The 16219-nt window shown below is 45.4% G+C and overlaps 1 protein-coding gene across 1 annotated transcript; it reads left to right on the top strand.

The window, feature by feature from the left end:
- Positions 1-3528: 3528 nt before the first annotated feature.
- Glod5 (glyoxalase domain containing 5) lies at positions 3529-15201 on the top strand. The gene is made up of 4 exons (XM_057759822.1): positions 3529-3555; positions 6065-6202; positions 13178-13333; positions 15076-15201. The coding sequence occupies exons 1-4, from the start codon at positions 3529-3531 to the stop codon at positions 15199-15201; spliced, it is 447 nt and encodes a 148-aa protein (XP_057615805.1).
- The last annotated feature ends 1018 nt before the right edge of the window (positions 15202-16219 follow it).

Below are 16219 nucleotides of genomic sequence, written 5' to 3'. Positions count from 1 at the left end.
ATCTCATTACCGTTGGTTGTGAGCCACCATGTGGTTGCTGGGAATTGAACTTAGGACCTGTAGAAGAGCAGTCAGTGCTCTTAACCTCTGAGCCATCTCTCCAGCCCTGGGTTTTGAGACAGGGTTTCTCTGTGTAGCTCTGGCTGTCCTGGAACTTGCTATGTAGATCAGGCTAGTCTTGAATTTACAGAGATCCTCCTGCCTCTGCCTCCCAAGTGCTGGAATTAAAGGAGTATACCACCAAGCCTGGCAAGGGTGGGGCTATTCTTATTCAAACCACCACAGGTGAGCTTTGCTGTGTTGGGCTGACTGTGATGTGAGGTGCCCCAGTTGAACATTTTTCTGGGTGTGTCAGATGAAGTGACACTCACTTTACTGAGTGACTGGACTAAACAATATAGAATGCCCTCCTTCCCTTTTGTGAACAGGCTTCATCCAACCCACTGGGGGTCTAAACAGAACAAGAGGCAGAGGAAGGGGGATTTCCTCTTTGTCCCTCAACTGAACTTCTATAATTGTCCTCCTGGTTGTTATAGGTTCCCAGTTTTCAGGTGACTTATTACGGGACCTCTCAGCTTCCATAATAATGTGTTAGTTCCTTTAAATAAATCACATATTGGTTTCTTGGAAGAAGCCTTAGTAATACACCCAATAATTTTACTTGTGCCCCTAACACTAACATAAGTACACAAAACAGTGGACACAAGTCTGAGAGGAATGATGAGGAAACCTTGTAAAACGCAAAAGATTTGTGCTTGCTGCTCTTTCAGAGAACCCACGTTCAGGTCCCAGTACCCATGCCAGGCAGCTCACAACTGCCTGTAACTCCCGCTCCAGGGGACGTGATGCCTTCTTCTAGTCTCCATGGGCACCTGCACATGCGTGACATTTAATACATACACATCAATTTTTTTTGTTGTTTTTCGAGACAGGGTTTCTCTGTAGCTTTGGAGCCTGTCCTGGAACTACCTCTTGTAGACCAGGCTGGCCTCGAACTCCCAGAGATCCGCCTGCCTCTGCCTCCCAAGTGCTGGGATTAAAGGCGTGCGCCACCACCGCCCGGCCATACACATCAATTTTAAAATTAATTTTTAAAAAGTGTAACAATGAAGAGAAACATGAGTGGAACAATCCTTTTTTTAGATTTATTTATATTTATTATGTATACTACATTCTGTCTCCAAGTATGCCCACACACCAGAAGAGGGCGCCAGATCTCATTACAGATGGACGTGAGTCACCATGTGGTTGCTGGGAATTGAACTCAGGACCTCTGGAAGAGCAGCCAGTGCTCTTAACCACTAAGCCATCTCTCCAGCCCCAGAACAATCTTATAAATCTTCACTTATAACTCAGGTATACACCCTGGAATTCCAGCACTCAGAAAGTTGAGGCAGAGTCAATCACTCTGCAGTTAAGTTCATCTTGGGCTGCTACATAAAAAGACTCTCTAAAAAAGCACAACAGGCCGGGCGGTGGTGGCGCACGCCTTTAATCCCAGCACTTGGGAGGCAGAGGCAGGCAGATCTCTGTGAGTTCGAGACCAGCCTGGTCTACAAGAGCTAGTTCCAGGACAGGCTCCAAAACCACAGAGAAACCTTGCCTCGAAAAACCAAAAAAAAAAAAAAAAAAAAAAAAAGCACAACAGGAAAAGGTCATTCCTAGTCAATGACTATTGCTGAGTGATTCAGATGATCGGGGTACGGGCTTCCTATTGTATACAGAGTGGCCACTAAGTACAGAGCAGAATACATGCACTCTGCGTGTACTTACAGAGTAAGGTGCCCTTTGCAAGACAAGCAAAGGCAAGCCACTTGTGGTAACCCAGACTGCATGCCTAGACATGCTCACAAACACACAGCGAAGTATCTAAGAGATGAAACACCTGGAGGTGCCTCTGCCCATGGTCACTTTGCGGATGGCACAGGGATGGCCTGTGTGGTCCATACACTAATAACAGGTGGCATTCACATGCATCTTTAGTTTTCAGTGCTGGCAATCAAACCCACACACAGCCTGGTACTGTCAAGGCCTGAGTCACTAAGTCACATCCTCAGCCCTTTTTTTGAGGCAGGGTTTCACTATGGAATTCACTCTGTGGCCCAGGCTGGTCTGGAAACCACAATTTTCCCGCCTTGGCCTCCTGAAGGCTGGAAATGCAGACCTGTCCCGCCAGCCTAGTTCTACAAGACAGCTTTCTCTATTGTGCTGGGAACTGACCTTAGAACCACTAAGCTGCATCTCCACCCATTTTCACCTTTTATTTTGATAACTTGCCCTGGTTGGCCTGAAACTTAAAAAATATACATTTTTATTTTAGGTGTATGCATGTTTTGCTAGTGTGTATGTCGGTGAGTTACTTGTATGCCTGGTACCTGAGGAGACCAGGTTAGACCTGGTTAGGGTGTATCTAGAAGCAAAAAATCTCAAACTCACCTATCCCTGGGTCCAGATAGGTAACCCAGTAGAGAGAAGGGAGCTTGATTTAGAGTGAGGCAAACAGTAGAGGGGGAGGGGACCGAGAGTGGGTAGGAACTAGGTATAGCAAGACCCTGCTTCAAAAAAACCTTGCCTCTGGGTAGAGAAATGCATCAGCAGTTAAGAGCACCTGCTGCTCTTCTGGGGAGCCCAGGTTCAATTCCCAGTACTCGCATAGCAACTCAGGCCTGTCGGTAATTCCCATTCCAGGGGATCCAATACCCTTTTCTGGTCTCTGTGAACAGGAAGCAGGTAGGTGGTGCAGACATACAAGCAGGCAAAACATCCATATCCCTTGTAGAGAAATCTTTTTTAAAAAATATTTATTTATTTATTATTATACAATATTCTGTCTGTGTGTATGCCTGCAGGCCAGAAGAGGGCACCAGACCCCATTACAGATGGTCGTAAGCCACCATGTGGTTGCTAGGAATTGAACTCAGGACCTTTGGAAGAGCAGGCAATGCTCTTAAGCTCTGAGCCATCTCTCCAGCCCCCAAGAAATCTTAGCTCAGAAGCAGACTCACAATAAATGAGAATGGTCATATTCTCTAACTCAGACATTGAAATGCTTCCCACCCTGGTCCAAGACTCCAAGATCAAAGCTTTCTCACATGGTCATGCTAGTCATGCTAGTCTCCAGACGGACACTCGGGATGGGTGGCTTTCTGTGAGTTGCTGGATTCCACACATCTGGAAGCTGGCGGAGAAGGAGCATTAGAGGCAGCCTGACGAGCAAAGAAGGCCCTCATCTCAAGAGGAAGCTTTTATATTTGTGCTGTTACTTTCAAGGCCTTCGGGGTTGGTTTAGCATTTGCAGTGCCTGGAATGGAACCCAGGGACTCTTCAGAAGCACACTGTCCCCCCACTGAGCTACACCCTGAGTTTTAAGTTAGAGTCTTGGTGCTTTGCACCTCCTGCCTCTGTCCCCACCCAATGTCCTCAGTCAGCACCTCCCATTCCTGCCCCTTGATCTCCAGGCACAGAGCCAGCCCCAGCCCCAACTTACCTGCCAGGTAGCACTGTCTGCTCTCCGGTCCACCAGTCAGGATGTCGGGTCCAACGTCCGAGACTCAGGTGAGTGTGGGGGCCCTGGAGGCTTTTGGCATGTGTCTTGGCGAGGCTTGGGGTACCCAACCTGGGTCTGCTGACTTGCTTCTCTTCTCGGGAACACTTGTGTGGTCTTCCCATCCTTTCACCAGCTTCCCTGGGCCTCTTCTCTCAAAGATCATCAGAGGGCAGCAGAGGCCCAGCTTAGGCTGGTGGAGGCTGGTCATGTGTGGCATACTTGAGAGAGCCTAGGCTGAGGGCTGGCTGCTCTTTAGGGGTGGTTCAACTGGGGGTCAGTTCAGCCTCAGACTTGTAGAGATAGCCCAAGCTGGCCCCCAGGGAATGCTCTGGGGCTGTCCTGATAGAGCAAGAGAAGCCCCCCCCCCCAAACCTTGACCTTGAAGCCTGTCAGAAGTTCCCGAGGCCCCGAGAGCGTGAAGGAAACGTTGAAGAGGACTCTGAGGTAGACCAAAGGAGGGAAGGCGTGGTGTCCAGAGAATTGATTACTAAGGCGACCACCACACCACCACCACGGTTGCCACTGAATTGGTGCTGAGCGGGAGCCAGGCATAGACTGGAAAAGAAGAAACTAAAAGTCAGTGACCAAAGCGCCCATGTCAAGAAGCTGGGAAACACAGCTTTTCTTAAACCATAAAAAAACACTGGAGGAGGGAAAAGATAAGAGCAGAGCTAGGGAAAGAGAAAGCAAACATTCAATAAAGATCGGCAATGTCCAAGGCTGGTTCTTCAAACAGATTCAGAAAATACTAGTAATTTCTGTTTACACCCTAGAAATTAGAAGAGAAACATAAATTAGTGATATCAGGAACAAAACAGGGCGCCCATACAGATTCTACAGACATTTTAAAAAGTTGAAAAGACATTTTTGGATTTTTTTTTTTTAAATCATGTGGATGTTAGTACATACCCACGGAGGCCAAAAGAGGGCACCAAATCCCCTGAGTTGGGGTTCCAAGCGTTTGCAAGCTCTTTGGAAGAGCAGAAAGCGCTCAAGCCAAGTCACTGCTCAAATCCCAAATAGGATTGAAAAAAATAAAACAAAATATACGGCTTTCTCTTCAGTGGGGCCTAAGTGGCAGCAATTTACGTCTTTGGTTAGTTGGTTGGTTTTGAGGTTTTTTTTTGGGGGGGGGGGTTCCAGACAGGGTTTCTCTGTGTAGTACAGCTCTGGCTGTCCTGCAACTCGCTCTGTAGACCAGGCTGGCCTCTAACTCACAAAAATCTGCCTGCCTCTGCCTCCCAAGTGCTGGGATTAAAGGCATGGGCCACAACCTAGCTGGTTTGGTTTTTTTTTTTGTTTTTTTTTTTTTGGTTTTTCGAGACAGGGTTTCTCTGTGGTTTTGGAGCCTGTCCTGGAACTAGCTCTTGTAGACCAGGCTGGTCTCGAACTCACAGAGATCCGCCTGCCTCTGCCTCCCAAGTGCTGGGATTAAAGGCGTGCGCCACCACCGCCCGGCTGGTTTGGGTTTTTGAGACAGTTTCAGAACTGACTCTGTAAACACACACATTCCCAGAAACTTTTCTTTAAAAAAAAATAACTTGTTTTTGTGTATGCATGTTTTGCTTGTATGTATTCATGTGTGCTGTGTGTGTGAGTGATTGGGGAGGCCAGAAAAGGTGTTAGAGCCCTTGCTACTAAGTTACAGACAGTAGCTACTAAGTTAGAGCCACCCTGTGGGTGCTGGAAACCAACCAGGTCCAGCAAATACCCTTAACTTTGCTGGGCATTTCTCCAACCCCCTTTTTCTGCGATTTTGTTTCATTTTTGAGACATGGTTTCAGGGCAGTCCCTAGTTGACCTTGAATCTGTGACTTCAGCCTCAGCTTCCCAAGGGCTGAGGTTACAGGTGTACAGCAGCACCCTGGGCTTCAGATACCTTTAGTTCATCTCAGACACTCCTTTTTGTGGGGGCCAAAAGAAGACATCAGAGTCCCTGAATCCACAGACACAGGTGTCAGCCACCATGTGGGTGCTGGGAATCGAACCCAAGTCCTTCGCAAGAGCAGCCAGTGTTCTTAACCACTGAATCATCTCTGCAATCCTACCCACCCCAGGTTCCTCCTTGCCATGCCCCCAACAATTAGAGCTGCAGATCAGGAAGGGAGAAAGTGAGGGGAAATTGGCCACTGGAGGCTTTGAATGGCCTGGTCTGAATCTTGTAACGTCTTCAAAAAGAAATTCCAACTTGGGGAAAACAAGGGCATGTTTGTGTCAATTTCAACTTCCCTAGTCTTCACCTTTGCCCTTCTAGTAGGAAACAAAGAAGAAAACAGGGAAGAGGTGACATGTGGCCTCTTGTATGACTCCATACAGGAGCAATGGACTTTACAGAGATTTTCGGCAGGAGTTTTCTCTTGAAATGGGGGCAGGCGAGAGGGATCACAGTGTTTGGGGAGGTGGTGGGAGACGAGCAGAAGAAAACAGGAAATGTCTCGTGGCATTTTGGCTTTATCTGAGTTTGGGTGGGTTTTTTTATTTTTTTTTATTTTATTTTATTTTATTTTTACATTTTAGTTACAGAGGAACAGCAGCCAGACCCCTTCCCCGGGTCTTATCCATAGACTTGACCACGTTGTGATGACTGTAAGGAGCATTGAAGACACTATCACGTTCTATTCCAAGATCCTGGGCATGGAGGTCACAACCTTCAAGGTAATTGTGTCCCCATATTTAAAACTTCAAGTCTGGTAAAGTGTATGTATGTGTGTGTATGCACCCGTGCATATGCAGGTGAAGTGTGTGTGTGTGTGTGTGTGTGTGTGTGTGTATGTGTGTACCTGTGCAGATGCAGGTTAGGCCGGAGGTCTAACTTAGCTAGACCAGATGGCTATCAACCCCAGGGGGACTGCTGTTTCGGCCTCCTGAGATAATGAGTGTGTGATGTCCCCCCTGGCTTTTTTTTTTTTTTTTTAACATAGATGCTGAGGATCCAAACTCGGGTGCTAAGGCTTGTGTAGCAAGCATTTTACTGAGTCATCTCCTTAGCTTCCTTCATTAAAATTGTTAACATTTTTTATAATTTATTTAATTTTGTGCACATTGTTGTGATGGTGTCAGACCACCAGGAACTGAGATACAGACGGTTGTGAGGGGCCATGTGGGTGCTAGGAATGTTTCCTCTGGAATGGCAGCCAGTGCTCTTAACCGCTGAACCATTTCTCCAGCCCCAAAATTTGCTAACATTTTACGGCAGGGGATGAAGCTCAGTTAGTAGAACGCCTTATATACACAAAGGCCTTGGGTCAGTCCCCAGTACCACATAAACCAAGTATGGTTGTGCACATAGTAATCCTAGCTGGAGAGACTGAAGAGGTGGATGCAGGAGAATGAAATCTAAGATCATCCTTGGCTACTTAGCAAGTGTGGGACCAGCCTAGGATACATGAAATGCTGTCTTTTTGCTGTTGTTGTTTTTTGAGACAGTTTCTCCGGGTAGCCCTGGCTGTCCTGGTGAGATACTATCTTAAAATAACTGATAATACTTTAAACGTAACTTACAGCTGAGGGTACAGCTCTGTGATCATTTGCCTAGCATGCATTAAACCCAGATAGCAATCCTAAGCCCTGCCAAAGAAATGTTTTTTAAAGATAAAACATAGCTTAAGTCCAAACCCCCAAACACAGGGAAAAAATGAGAACTATGAGAGAAAAGGTAAGAGATTGCAACCTACGAGCAGGGAGATATTTGGAAAGAGGGTAAAGAAAATGGAAGGGGGTAAACTTTGAAAGACATAAAGCAAGAGGCTTTGTTAGTTCGAGGTCCCTGGTCTCAAAAAAAAAGTGCAAGAGAACTTTGCAACCTTTATATACAAAGAGTTAACTGTGTGCCCAGCCCAGGGACACTCAGATATGCCCTGTGGGAATTGCAGAACATCCCTCTGAAAAAGTCCATCTTAAGACTTTGCCAAGAGATTAAAAAGTAGTTCATCTACAAAAGAAAAAGAAACATGCAAATGTCAGAATTCTTGAGTCACACCAGAGGCCAGAAAACAATAGGACTATACTCTTAAGACTCTGGGAAAAGCACTCCCACCCCGCCTCCCGTTCTGCCTCAGCATCTCTCCATGTGGTCCCTACTCCCAGAACAAAAGCTGTTCCCAGCCTTAATCAGAGAAGCCTCTCCCTACAAAGAAAGGCGATGAATACAGACACTCAGGCTGCCTAAGATGCAGAGAATAGCAAGGGTTTTGGACCCAGCCCTACACAAGATATTCCAGCCACCCCCTCTAAGGCTCAGGAACATTGTGAAAAGGGGGATGGCAAATATGTAAGAGCCAGGAGATAGGGTGAAGGGCTATGGAATTCCATTCTATAGACTCTATACAATTAGTGCAATTATTAACTCACAACTGTAGTTACCTGGGCCCATACAAGACTGATCCTATCAACAGGAAGTAGAGGAAGGGGGAGGGATTCATGGGGCCCTACCTGCTACCTCTGAACTATTGGCTACTGATAGACTCTGGGGGGAAGGGACCATTGTCTTTAATTGTGTACCCACTGCTGAGCCCACCAGGCTCCAAATGGATAGCTCTAAAGCCATGATTATAGAGACACCCTGGTTAATCTCAGTGGGGCACTAAACAAAGCGGTCCTGAAAGTGCAGGAGCGATTTGTAAAGAGGAGGAGGGGCTGAAGGGGTGGCAGGGAGGTGGGGGGAGAGAGTGGTTGGTATGCATTGTGAAATGGAAATTGTCTAAACACAAATGTAATTAATTGAAAAATGATTCTGGGGGGAAAAAATGCAACCTGAAAGTCTGTGTCCAGCTGAATGGCAATCAGAGGCCAGTGTAGAACAAAGCATTGTTAGCACAAAGACCTGAGGGGCTGGAGGTGCAGCTCGGTTAGCAGAGGACTTACCCAGCATACAAGAGTCTAGGTGTCACTCCCAGCACCGCAATACACAAAGAAAATGAGTCATTAAGGGCTGACAAGATGGCTCAGTGGATAAAAATATCTGTTGCCAAGTCTGAGGTCCTGAGTTAGGTTTCTGGAACTCACATGTCTGCATAGAGAAAGGAGAAAAACAATTCTGAAGAGCTGACTTTTGACCTCCTCTCTCTCTCTCTCTCTCTCTCTCTCTCTCTCTCTCTCTCACACACACACACACACACACACACACACACATCTTTGGCCCCTGTACACATATACACATACACCACACACATACACTCACCTGTGCACACACACACACACATCTTTGGCCCCTGTACACATATACACATACACCCACATGTGCACGCACACACACACACACACACACATCTTTGGCCCCTGTACATACATGTATACACATATACCACACACACACACACTAAAACTGTAACATATAAAATAAAAAGGATGAAAACAATTAACATCATTTTCACTTACTTATTTAGTATTTATTTGGAGGTAGAGGGAGATTGAGACCTGATTTCACTATGTAGCTCTGGCTGTCCTAGAACTTACTCTGTTCACAGAGATCTACCTGCTTCTGCCTTCCAAGAGCTGGTATTAGGAAAAGAGGACACTTCTGCATTGCTGGTGGGAATGGAAGCTGGTAGAACCCCTTTGGATGTCAGTGTGGCGATTTCTCAGAAAATTAGGAACAACCTTCCTCAAGACCCAGTAATACCACTTTTGGGTATATATCCAAAGGATGCTCAATCGTGCCACCAGGACATGTGCTCAACTATGTTCATAGCAGCTTTGTTTGTCATAGCCAGAACATGGAAACAATCTAAATGCCCCTTGATTGAAGAATGGATAAAAAAAAAATGTGGTACATTTACACAATGGAGTACTACACAGCAGAAAAAATAATGACATCTTGAATTTTGCAGGCAAATGGATGGAGCTAGAAAACATCATTTTGAGTCAGGTAACACAGACACAGTAATATAATTATCACATGTACTCACTCATAGGTGGTTTTTAAACATAAATTAAAGAAAACCAGTGTACAAACCATAATTCCAGAGAATTTAGACAACAATGCAGACACTAAGAGAGACTACATAGATCTAATCTACATGGGAAGTAGAAAGTAGAAAAAGACAAGATCTCCTGAGTAAATTGGGAGCATGGGGACCTTGGGGGAGGATTGAAGGGAGGAGGGGAACAGAGAAAAATGTAGCGCTCAATAAATATCAATAAAAAATTCCAGAAAAAAAGTTTTTATTTATGAGTGTTTTGCACATTGTGTGTGAACTGTCCACAGAGGTCAGAAACAGTTGTTGGATCCCCTATAACTGGAGTTTCAAACGGTTGTGAGCCACCATGTGGGTGCTGGGAACTGAACTCAGGTCCTCTGCTAGAGTAGCAAGTGCTGTTAGCCAGTGAGCATCTCTGCAGTCCCCAATATCAGCAACACCAGATCCAGGAAGATAATCAGCAATGCGTTTATCTTTCTTTCTTTTTAGTCGTTTAAAAGAGAATTTCTCAGTGTAACATCTCTGGCTGTCCTGGAACTCACTCTGTAGACCAGGCTGGCTTTGAACTCACAGAGATCCGCTGCCTCTGCCTCCTGAGTACTGGGATTAAAGGCAGTCTTAACAGTCTAGAAAATGGAATCTGGGATGTCATGCCTGCTAGGTGAGTGCTGCATCACAGGGAACCCCCCAGTCTGGGAGCAGATATGTAAAAGGCTTTGAGCAAACAGCTTTTACAGAACTGTATACTGGGCCAAACTGCCCTTGCTGTAGGAGTGCAATGGAGTCTCAATTGTGGGGATGAAGAAAGAGATCATGAAATCATAACAGAAATGGCAAGTGCTAAGGGCTATAAAGAAGGAAGAGACAGGAGATGACAAGGTGACAGTGGTTATTTATAAAAAGAAAGCATTATTCCCTAGCATCTGAAAAAATATATACAGAATCAGCTATTTATTTTTGGTTTTTTGAGACAGGGTTTCTCTGTGAAGCCCTGACTGTCCTGGAACTCACTCTGTAGACCAGGCTGGCTTTGAAATCACAGAGATCCGCCTGTCTCTGCCTCCTGAGTGTTGCAGTTGAAGGGGGAAGTAATACTATTGAGCTAAACTCGCCTCGGTCTTGGCAGAGTGAGGACAAAATACACGAAGGTGGTAAACCAAGAAACAGGTAGTGGCTACAGCCATGGCTGTTCTTGCAGAGGATCTGGGCTCAGTTTTTAGCACCCACATGGCAGCTCACAATCATAAATAACTCCAGTTCCAGGGAACCCAACATCTTCTTCTAATCTCCATGGGTACGAAGCATGCATGTGGTATGCATATATACATGTAGACAAAACACCTACACATATAAAAAAATATATCTTTAAAAAAGAATATGCATCAGTTATGGACTGTTTGGAGGGGCAAAGGAGAGAACTACCATGGATTAAATGAGACAGTTGTCTTTTTCTCTCAATTGAACAAGCAGTCAGACGAAAGTGTCATTAGGAGGAAATGAATAGGCACAAAGCCCTGGCTCAGTGGGCAGGGAGATTCCTAGAAACCCCACCAGCAACCACTCCCTGCTGAGCACAACTCAGAAGGTCTCCCTCACACAATGGCCTCTTAGCCAGGAATGCGGGGAACAGAAGTGAGGTTTGTTTGCTTGGTTCCTTTTGATTTTGTTTTGTTTTTGAGCAAGGGAGCACAAGGTTAAGTCAAACTTTATCCTCCTGACTAGAGGTCCTAAATGCTGGGATTATAAGTATGTCATCACTCCTGACTTAAGATGGACTTGTTTTTAGAAAGCTTGGGAACAAACCAATGACTGTACAGAAATTTGAGCTGTTCTTATAAGGAAAAATAATAAAAGGGTGGGGAAGATATGCAGTAGATTGAAGCAGGACCACTTGAGTCCAAGCGTTTCAGGCTAATCTAAGCAACATAATAAGATCCCAAAGAAAGGAAAGAGACACAGAGACAAAGACAGAAAGATAGGAAGGAAGGGAGGGAGGGAGGAAGGAAGGAAGAAGGAGAGGGAGGGAAGGAAGGAAGAAGGAGAGGGAGGGAAGGAAGGAGAGAGAAACCTGGGTAGACAGAGTGGTATCTCTGCCATGGATTGGTTTTTTGTTTTGTTTTGTTTTTTGTTGTTTTTTTCAAGACACAGTTTCTCTGTAACCCTGGCTGTCCTGGAACTCACTCTGTAGACCTAGCTGGCCTTGAACTCACAGAGATTCGCCTGTCTCTGCCTCCCCCAGTGCTGGGATTAAAGGCCACCACTGCCCAGCCCATGGGTGGATTTTTAAACACTTGGCGAAATGGACATTCTAACAAGAAACACACAAGGCTGCCCACCCATGGAGCACTCACTAAGAGCAGATGCCTGGAACAAACACGGTGAGGCACACTTGCAAGACCAGCATAAGGCAGGAAAATAATGAGTTTTGAGAGTGTGAGGCCAAGCTACATAGTAAGATGCTGTCTCAGGAAAAGAAAAAGAATAAGAAAAAGAAAAAGAAGTTGGGAGTTCTGGTACGGCAGTTAAGAGAGCTTGCTATTCCTCTAGAGGACCCAGATTCCAATACAGCTCTCACACTGGGAACACACACCTGCCTGTCATTCCAGTTCCAGGAGGTACTTGACATCTTCTGGCCTTTGTGAGCGCTGTACACACATGTGTACACACATACGCTCAGACATATGCACACATTCAACAAATAAATAAATCTCAAAAACATAAAAGAGAAGCTGGCCATAATGGTGATCTAAACACATGGAGTTGGAGGCAAGAGGATCAGGAGTGGCCAGGCAGTGGTGGCGCATGTCTTTAATCCCAGTACTCGGGAGGCAGAGGCTGGTGGATCTCTGAGAGGCCAGCCTGGTCTACAGAGTGAGTTTCAAGACAGCTAGGGCTACACAGAAAAACCCTGTATCGAAAAACTAAAAAGAAAAAGAAAGGAGGATAAGGAGTTTAAAGTCAGCCCTTGATTCATAGTGGGTTCAAGACCAGCCTGGACCACAGGAGATTTTTGTCCCTGAAGAAAATGGTGGTGAGTGTGGTGTGTGGTAAGGAGGCTAAATGGGTAAAGGCACTCACCAGCAAGCCTGACTACCTGAACTAGTTCGATCCTTGGAACCAGCATCGTGGAAGGAGAGAATGGGTCCTGAAAGTTGCCCTCTGGCTTCAGCACACAACATCCACCTCCACACAAATAAGTGTGCAAATATTACTGGGCACTGCTGTCAATGAGTACCTTTGAGACTTCTGTGTAGTGCTAGATGACCTAGGACTTGCTCTGTAGACCAGGCTGGCTCTCAATTGATAGAGATCTGCCAGTTTCTGCCTTCAAAGTGCTGGAATTAAAGGTATGTCCCACCACACCTAGCCAAAAAAAAATGTTTTTTTAAGAAAAATTTAAAGACTGTTGGGCTGGAGAGATGGCTTGGAGATTAAAAGCCCTGGCTGCTCAATCACGAAGACTGGATGGTTCAGGTCCTAAGACTCAAATAACAAGCCAGGCATTTCACAAATACCTTGAACTCCAGCCCTGAGGAATCAGAACCTTCTTTTGGCCTCTGTGTGTGCACACAGGCATGCACAGACACTAATTTGCAGTATGCTAGATGGATCAAGGGGTCATTGTGTAGCAGCCCTTTCTCCTTATTTTTTGCAGTAAGTTCAAACTCATCTTGGCAGCTCAGTTCTACACTGCTTTCTCGCTCCTAAACAGGGAGACCGGAAGGCATTGTGTTTTGGAGATCAAAAATTTAACTTACATGAGGTGGGAAAGGAATTTGAGCCGAAAGCAGCTCACCCGATTCCGGGCTCCCTGGATCTTTGTCTGATCACGGAAGCACCTTTGGAGGAGGTGATCCAGCGCCTCAAGGTGAGTGCAATGCCATTCACATAAACAAAGTCTAGCCTTAACAAAAAGAGGAACAGGAGGGGATTTGGGATGAGGGGGGATCGGGGACTGGGAGGGGAGGATGGAGGTAGATACTGCCAAGACAGAATTGTGACAGACACAAGAGATGCCATCGCATCGATGTCCTGCCTGTGCAGTTATCTACTTGCTCCTTTGATTGATGTCAATGTCACGGAACCAAAATGAATTAGAAAGAGATACTACAACTCAATGAACATCCATACACTTAGAATAAGCATTCAGAACTGTGGAGCTTTATATTACACTTTACACACAAGTCAGTATTGAATATAGTTTATACACTTATCCACCACCCAAAACAAAACAAAAACTACAGAATTAGAAGCAGAAAAGCAACTGGGTCTGGTTAATTTTGGTGTTTGAAGTTTTGTTTATTTGCAAGACTTTTTTTTCAAAGACAGGGTTTCTCTGTAGCTTTGGTTCCTGTCCTGAAACTAGCTCTTGTAGACCAGGCTGGCCTCGAACTCACAGAGATCCGCCTGCCTCTGCCTCCCGAAGATTAAAGGTGTGCACCAGCACTGCCTGGTTTGCAAGACTTTTAATATAGTAAATTATATAAAATTTAAAGAAGAATATGTGTAAATAATGTTCTGACATACTCAGTCGTTTGTCATGTTAATGTTTAAGTAAGAAAAGCTACATTAAAGCCGGGCAGTGGTGGCGCACGCCTTTAATCCCAGCACTTGGGAGGCAGAGGCAGGCAGATCTCTGTGAGTTCGAGACCAGCCTGGTCTACAAGAGCTAGTTCCAGGACAGGCTCCAAAAAGCCACAGAGAAATCCTGTCTTGAAAAAGCAAAAAAAAGGGCTGGAGAGATGGCTCAGTGGTTAAGAGCACTGGCTGCTCTTCCAGAGGTCCTGAGTTCAATTCCCAGCAACCACATGGTGGCTCCAAACCATCTGTAAAGAGATCTGGCTCCCTCCTCTGGCGTGTGGGTATAAATGGAGGCAGAAAGTTGTATACATAATAAATAAATCTTTTTTAAAAAAAGAAAAACTACATTAAAATTTAATCAGAGCCAGGCCATGGTGGCACACACCTTTAATCCCAGCACTTAGGAGGCCGAGGCAGGTGGATCTCTGTGAGTTCGAGGCCAGCCTGGCCTACAGATCAACTTCCAGGACAGCCAGGACTGTAACACAGAGAAACCCTGTCTCAAAAAACCAAACCAAACCAACAAAACAAACATTTTATGTTGTCATAAAAAGAAAGCAATTAAAACCAACAGTAACAGGTCTGGGAACATAGCTTAGTGGTAGAATGCTTGCTGGTCCCACAGGAAGCTGTGGGTTCAATTTCCAGCGCTGTTTAGAAAAAAAAAAAAAACAATGAATACAGACTTTCATTCAGGTACTACACTTAAATTCTTGCTTACTAATACTACTGTCACCCCCAATTTATGAATTGAGGAAATTGAGGTTCAAGGCAATTACATAGTCTGCCCAAGGCCATATATCTTGAGTAGAATGAGGGAGGGAAAATGCCAGTAGATGGGGTCAGAAACCAGGCATTCTGGACACTATTAGGAATTAAACTCTGGCTATGGTTGTAACGTGTGTAAGTTCAACCCCTAGAGCGCTGGGGCAGGGAAGGAAGAAGACGGGATTCTTAAGGAATTCCTTAAGTTTTGATCTCATATATCTGTGACACATGACTTTTGTCTTTTCTGCACACTCCATTCAGGCTTTCGATGTCCCCATTGAGGAGGGCCCAGTACCCAGAACAGGAGCAAAAGGGCCGATTATGTCCATCTACTTCCGCGATCCTGACAGAAATCTCATTGAGGTGTCCAACTATGTCACCTCATGATTGACACCGACCTTCCTTCATTCTGTTCCACAAGATGTCATCTTATCCCTCATTTCTTGCAAATCCCAGTGACCTCCAAGAACTGAGAAGGTTGGCACATCACCAATCCTGCAAAGGAGACCTAAGACAGGTTTATGTTCAAACTTTTGTGTATAGAACGCCTCCACCTAAAGCTATTCCAATAAAAGATTACTCTCTCCACATAAGTGCGCCGTTCTTGGTCCTGCGTCTGGAGGCTTGTCTAGGGCATGAGTTCTCTGAGGTTTTTGGAGGGCTGGGCTAGAGTTTGGTGTCCTTCTGAGGTTCAAGGCCCATGACAGATTTCTGCTTGTCATTGATCCATCATCCCTCTCCCAGCTTTTCAATCCATTCCATTTCTCTAGCTGCCTGCTGGTGTTTCCTTTACCCTGTGAGCCTCCCTGAGCCTCAGGATCTCTACAGCTCCTATCAGGCTACCCAGAGTCACAGCAAACAATGCCACCTCCTTCTGGAGAGCTTTCTCTGGTATCCTTCCAGGCTAGCCATCGCTTTCTCTCTTTAGATCTTTTTGTTTGTTTGTTTTTGTTTTTAAAGACAGGGTTTCTCTGTGTAGCTTTGGTGCCTGTCCTGGAACTCACTCTTGTAGACCAGACTGGCCTCGAACCCACAGAAATCCGCCTGCTTCTGCCTCCCGAGTGCTGGGGAAAAAGGTGTGTGCCACCATCGCCCGGATCTCTTCAGATCTTAATTGAAGTTCAGCTCCCAAAATGGAATAAAGTCAACTAGCCCCCTTCCTTCCCTCATTCCCTTCCTCTCCCTCTCTCTTCCCACTCTTTCTTTATATTTCCTTCTTTTTCTTCTAGACAGGGATATTTAAGTCAGATTGGCTTCAAACTCAAGGCAATCCTCCTGTCTTTGCCTCATTATGGGTGTGAGTCACAACCACAACTGGCAAGTTTCTTCTGCTTCTGTCCCTTCCATTATTGCTATGACATTCTCTCATTTGTTGACTGCAAAGCATTATCTTAAACACATATTG

The sequence above is a fragment of the Chionomys nivalis genome, chromosome X (genome assembly GCF_950005125.1).
Source record: "Chionomys nivalis chromosome X, mChiNiv1.1, whole genome shotgun sequence".
Classification (NCBI taxonomy): domain Eukaryota; kingdom Metazoa; phylum Chordata; class Mammalia; order Rodentia; family Cricetidae; genus Chionomys; species Chionomys nivalis.
The sequence above is the reverse complement of the archived record's forward strand: the minus strand, read 5'-3'. Positions and strand labels throughout refer to the sequence as shown.

Bases quoted from the DNA above. Each gene is read 5' to 3' on its own strand.
- Glod5 (XM_057759822.1), top strand. From the start codon at position 3,529: ATGTCGGGTCCAACGTCCGAGACTCAG. The intron at 3,556-6,064 runs GTGAGTGTGGGG...TTTACATTTTAG, and splicing joins GTCCAACGTCCGAGACTCAG to TTACAGAGGAACAGCAGCCA. The intron at 13,334-15,075 runs GTGAGTGCAATG...CACTCCATTCAG, and splicing joins AGGTGATCCAGCGCCTCAAG to GCTTTCGATGTCCCCATTGA.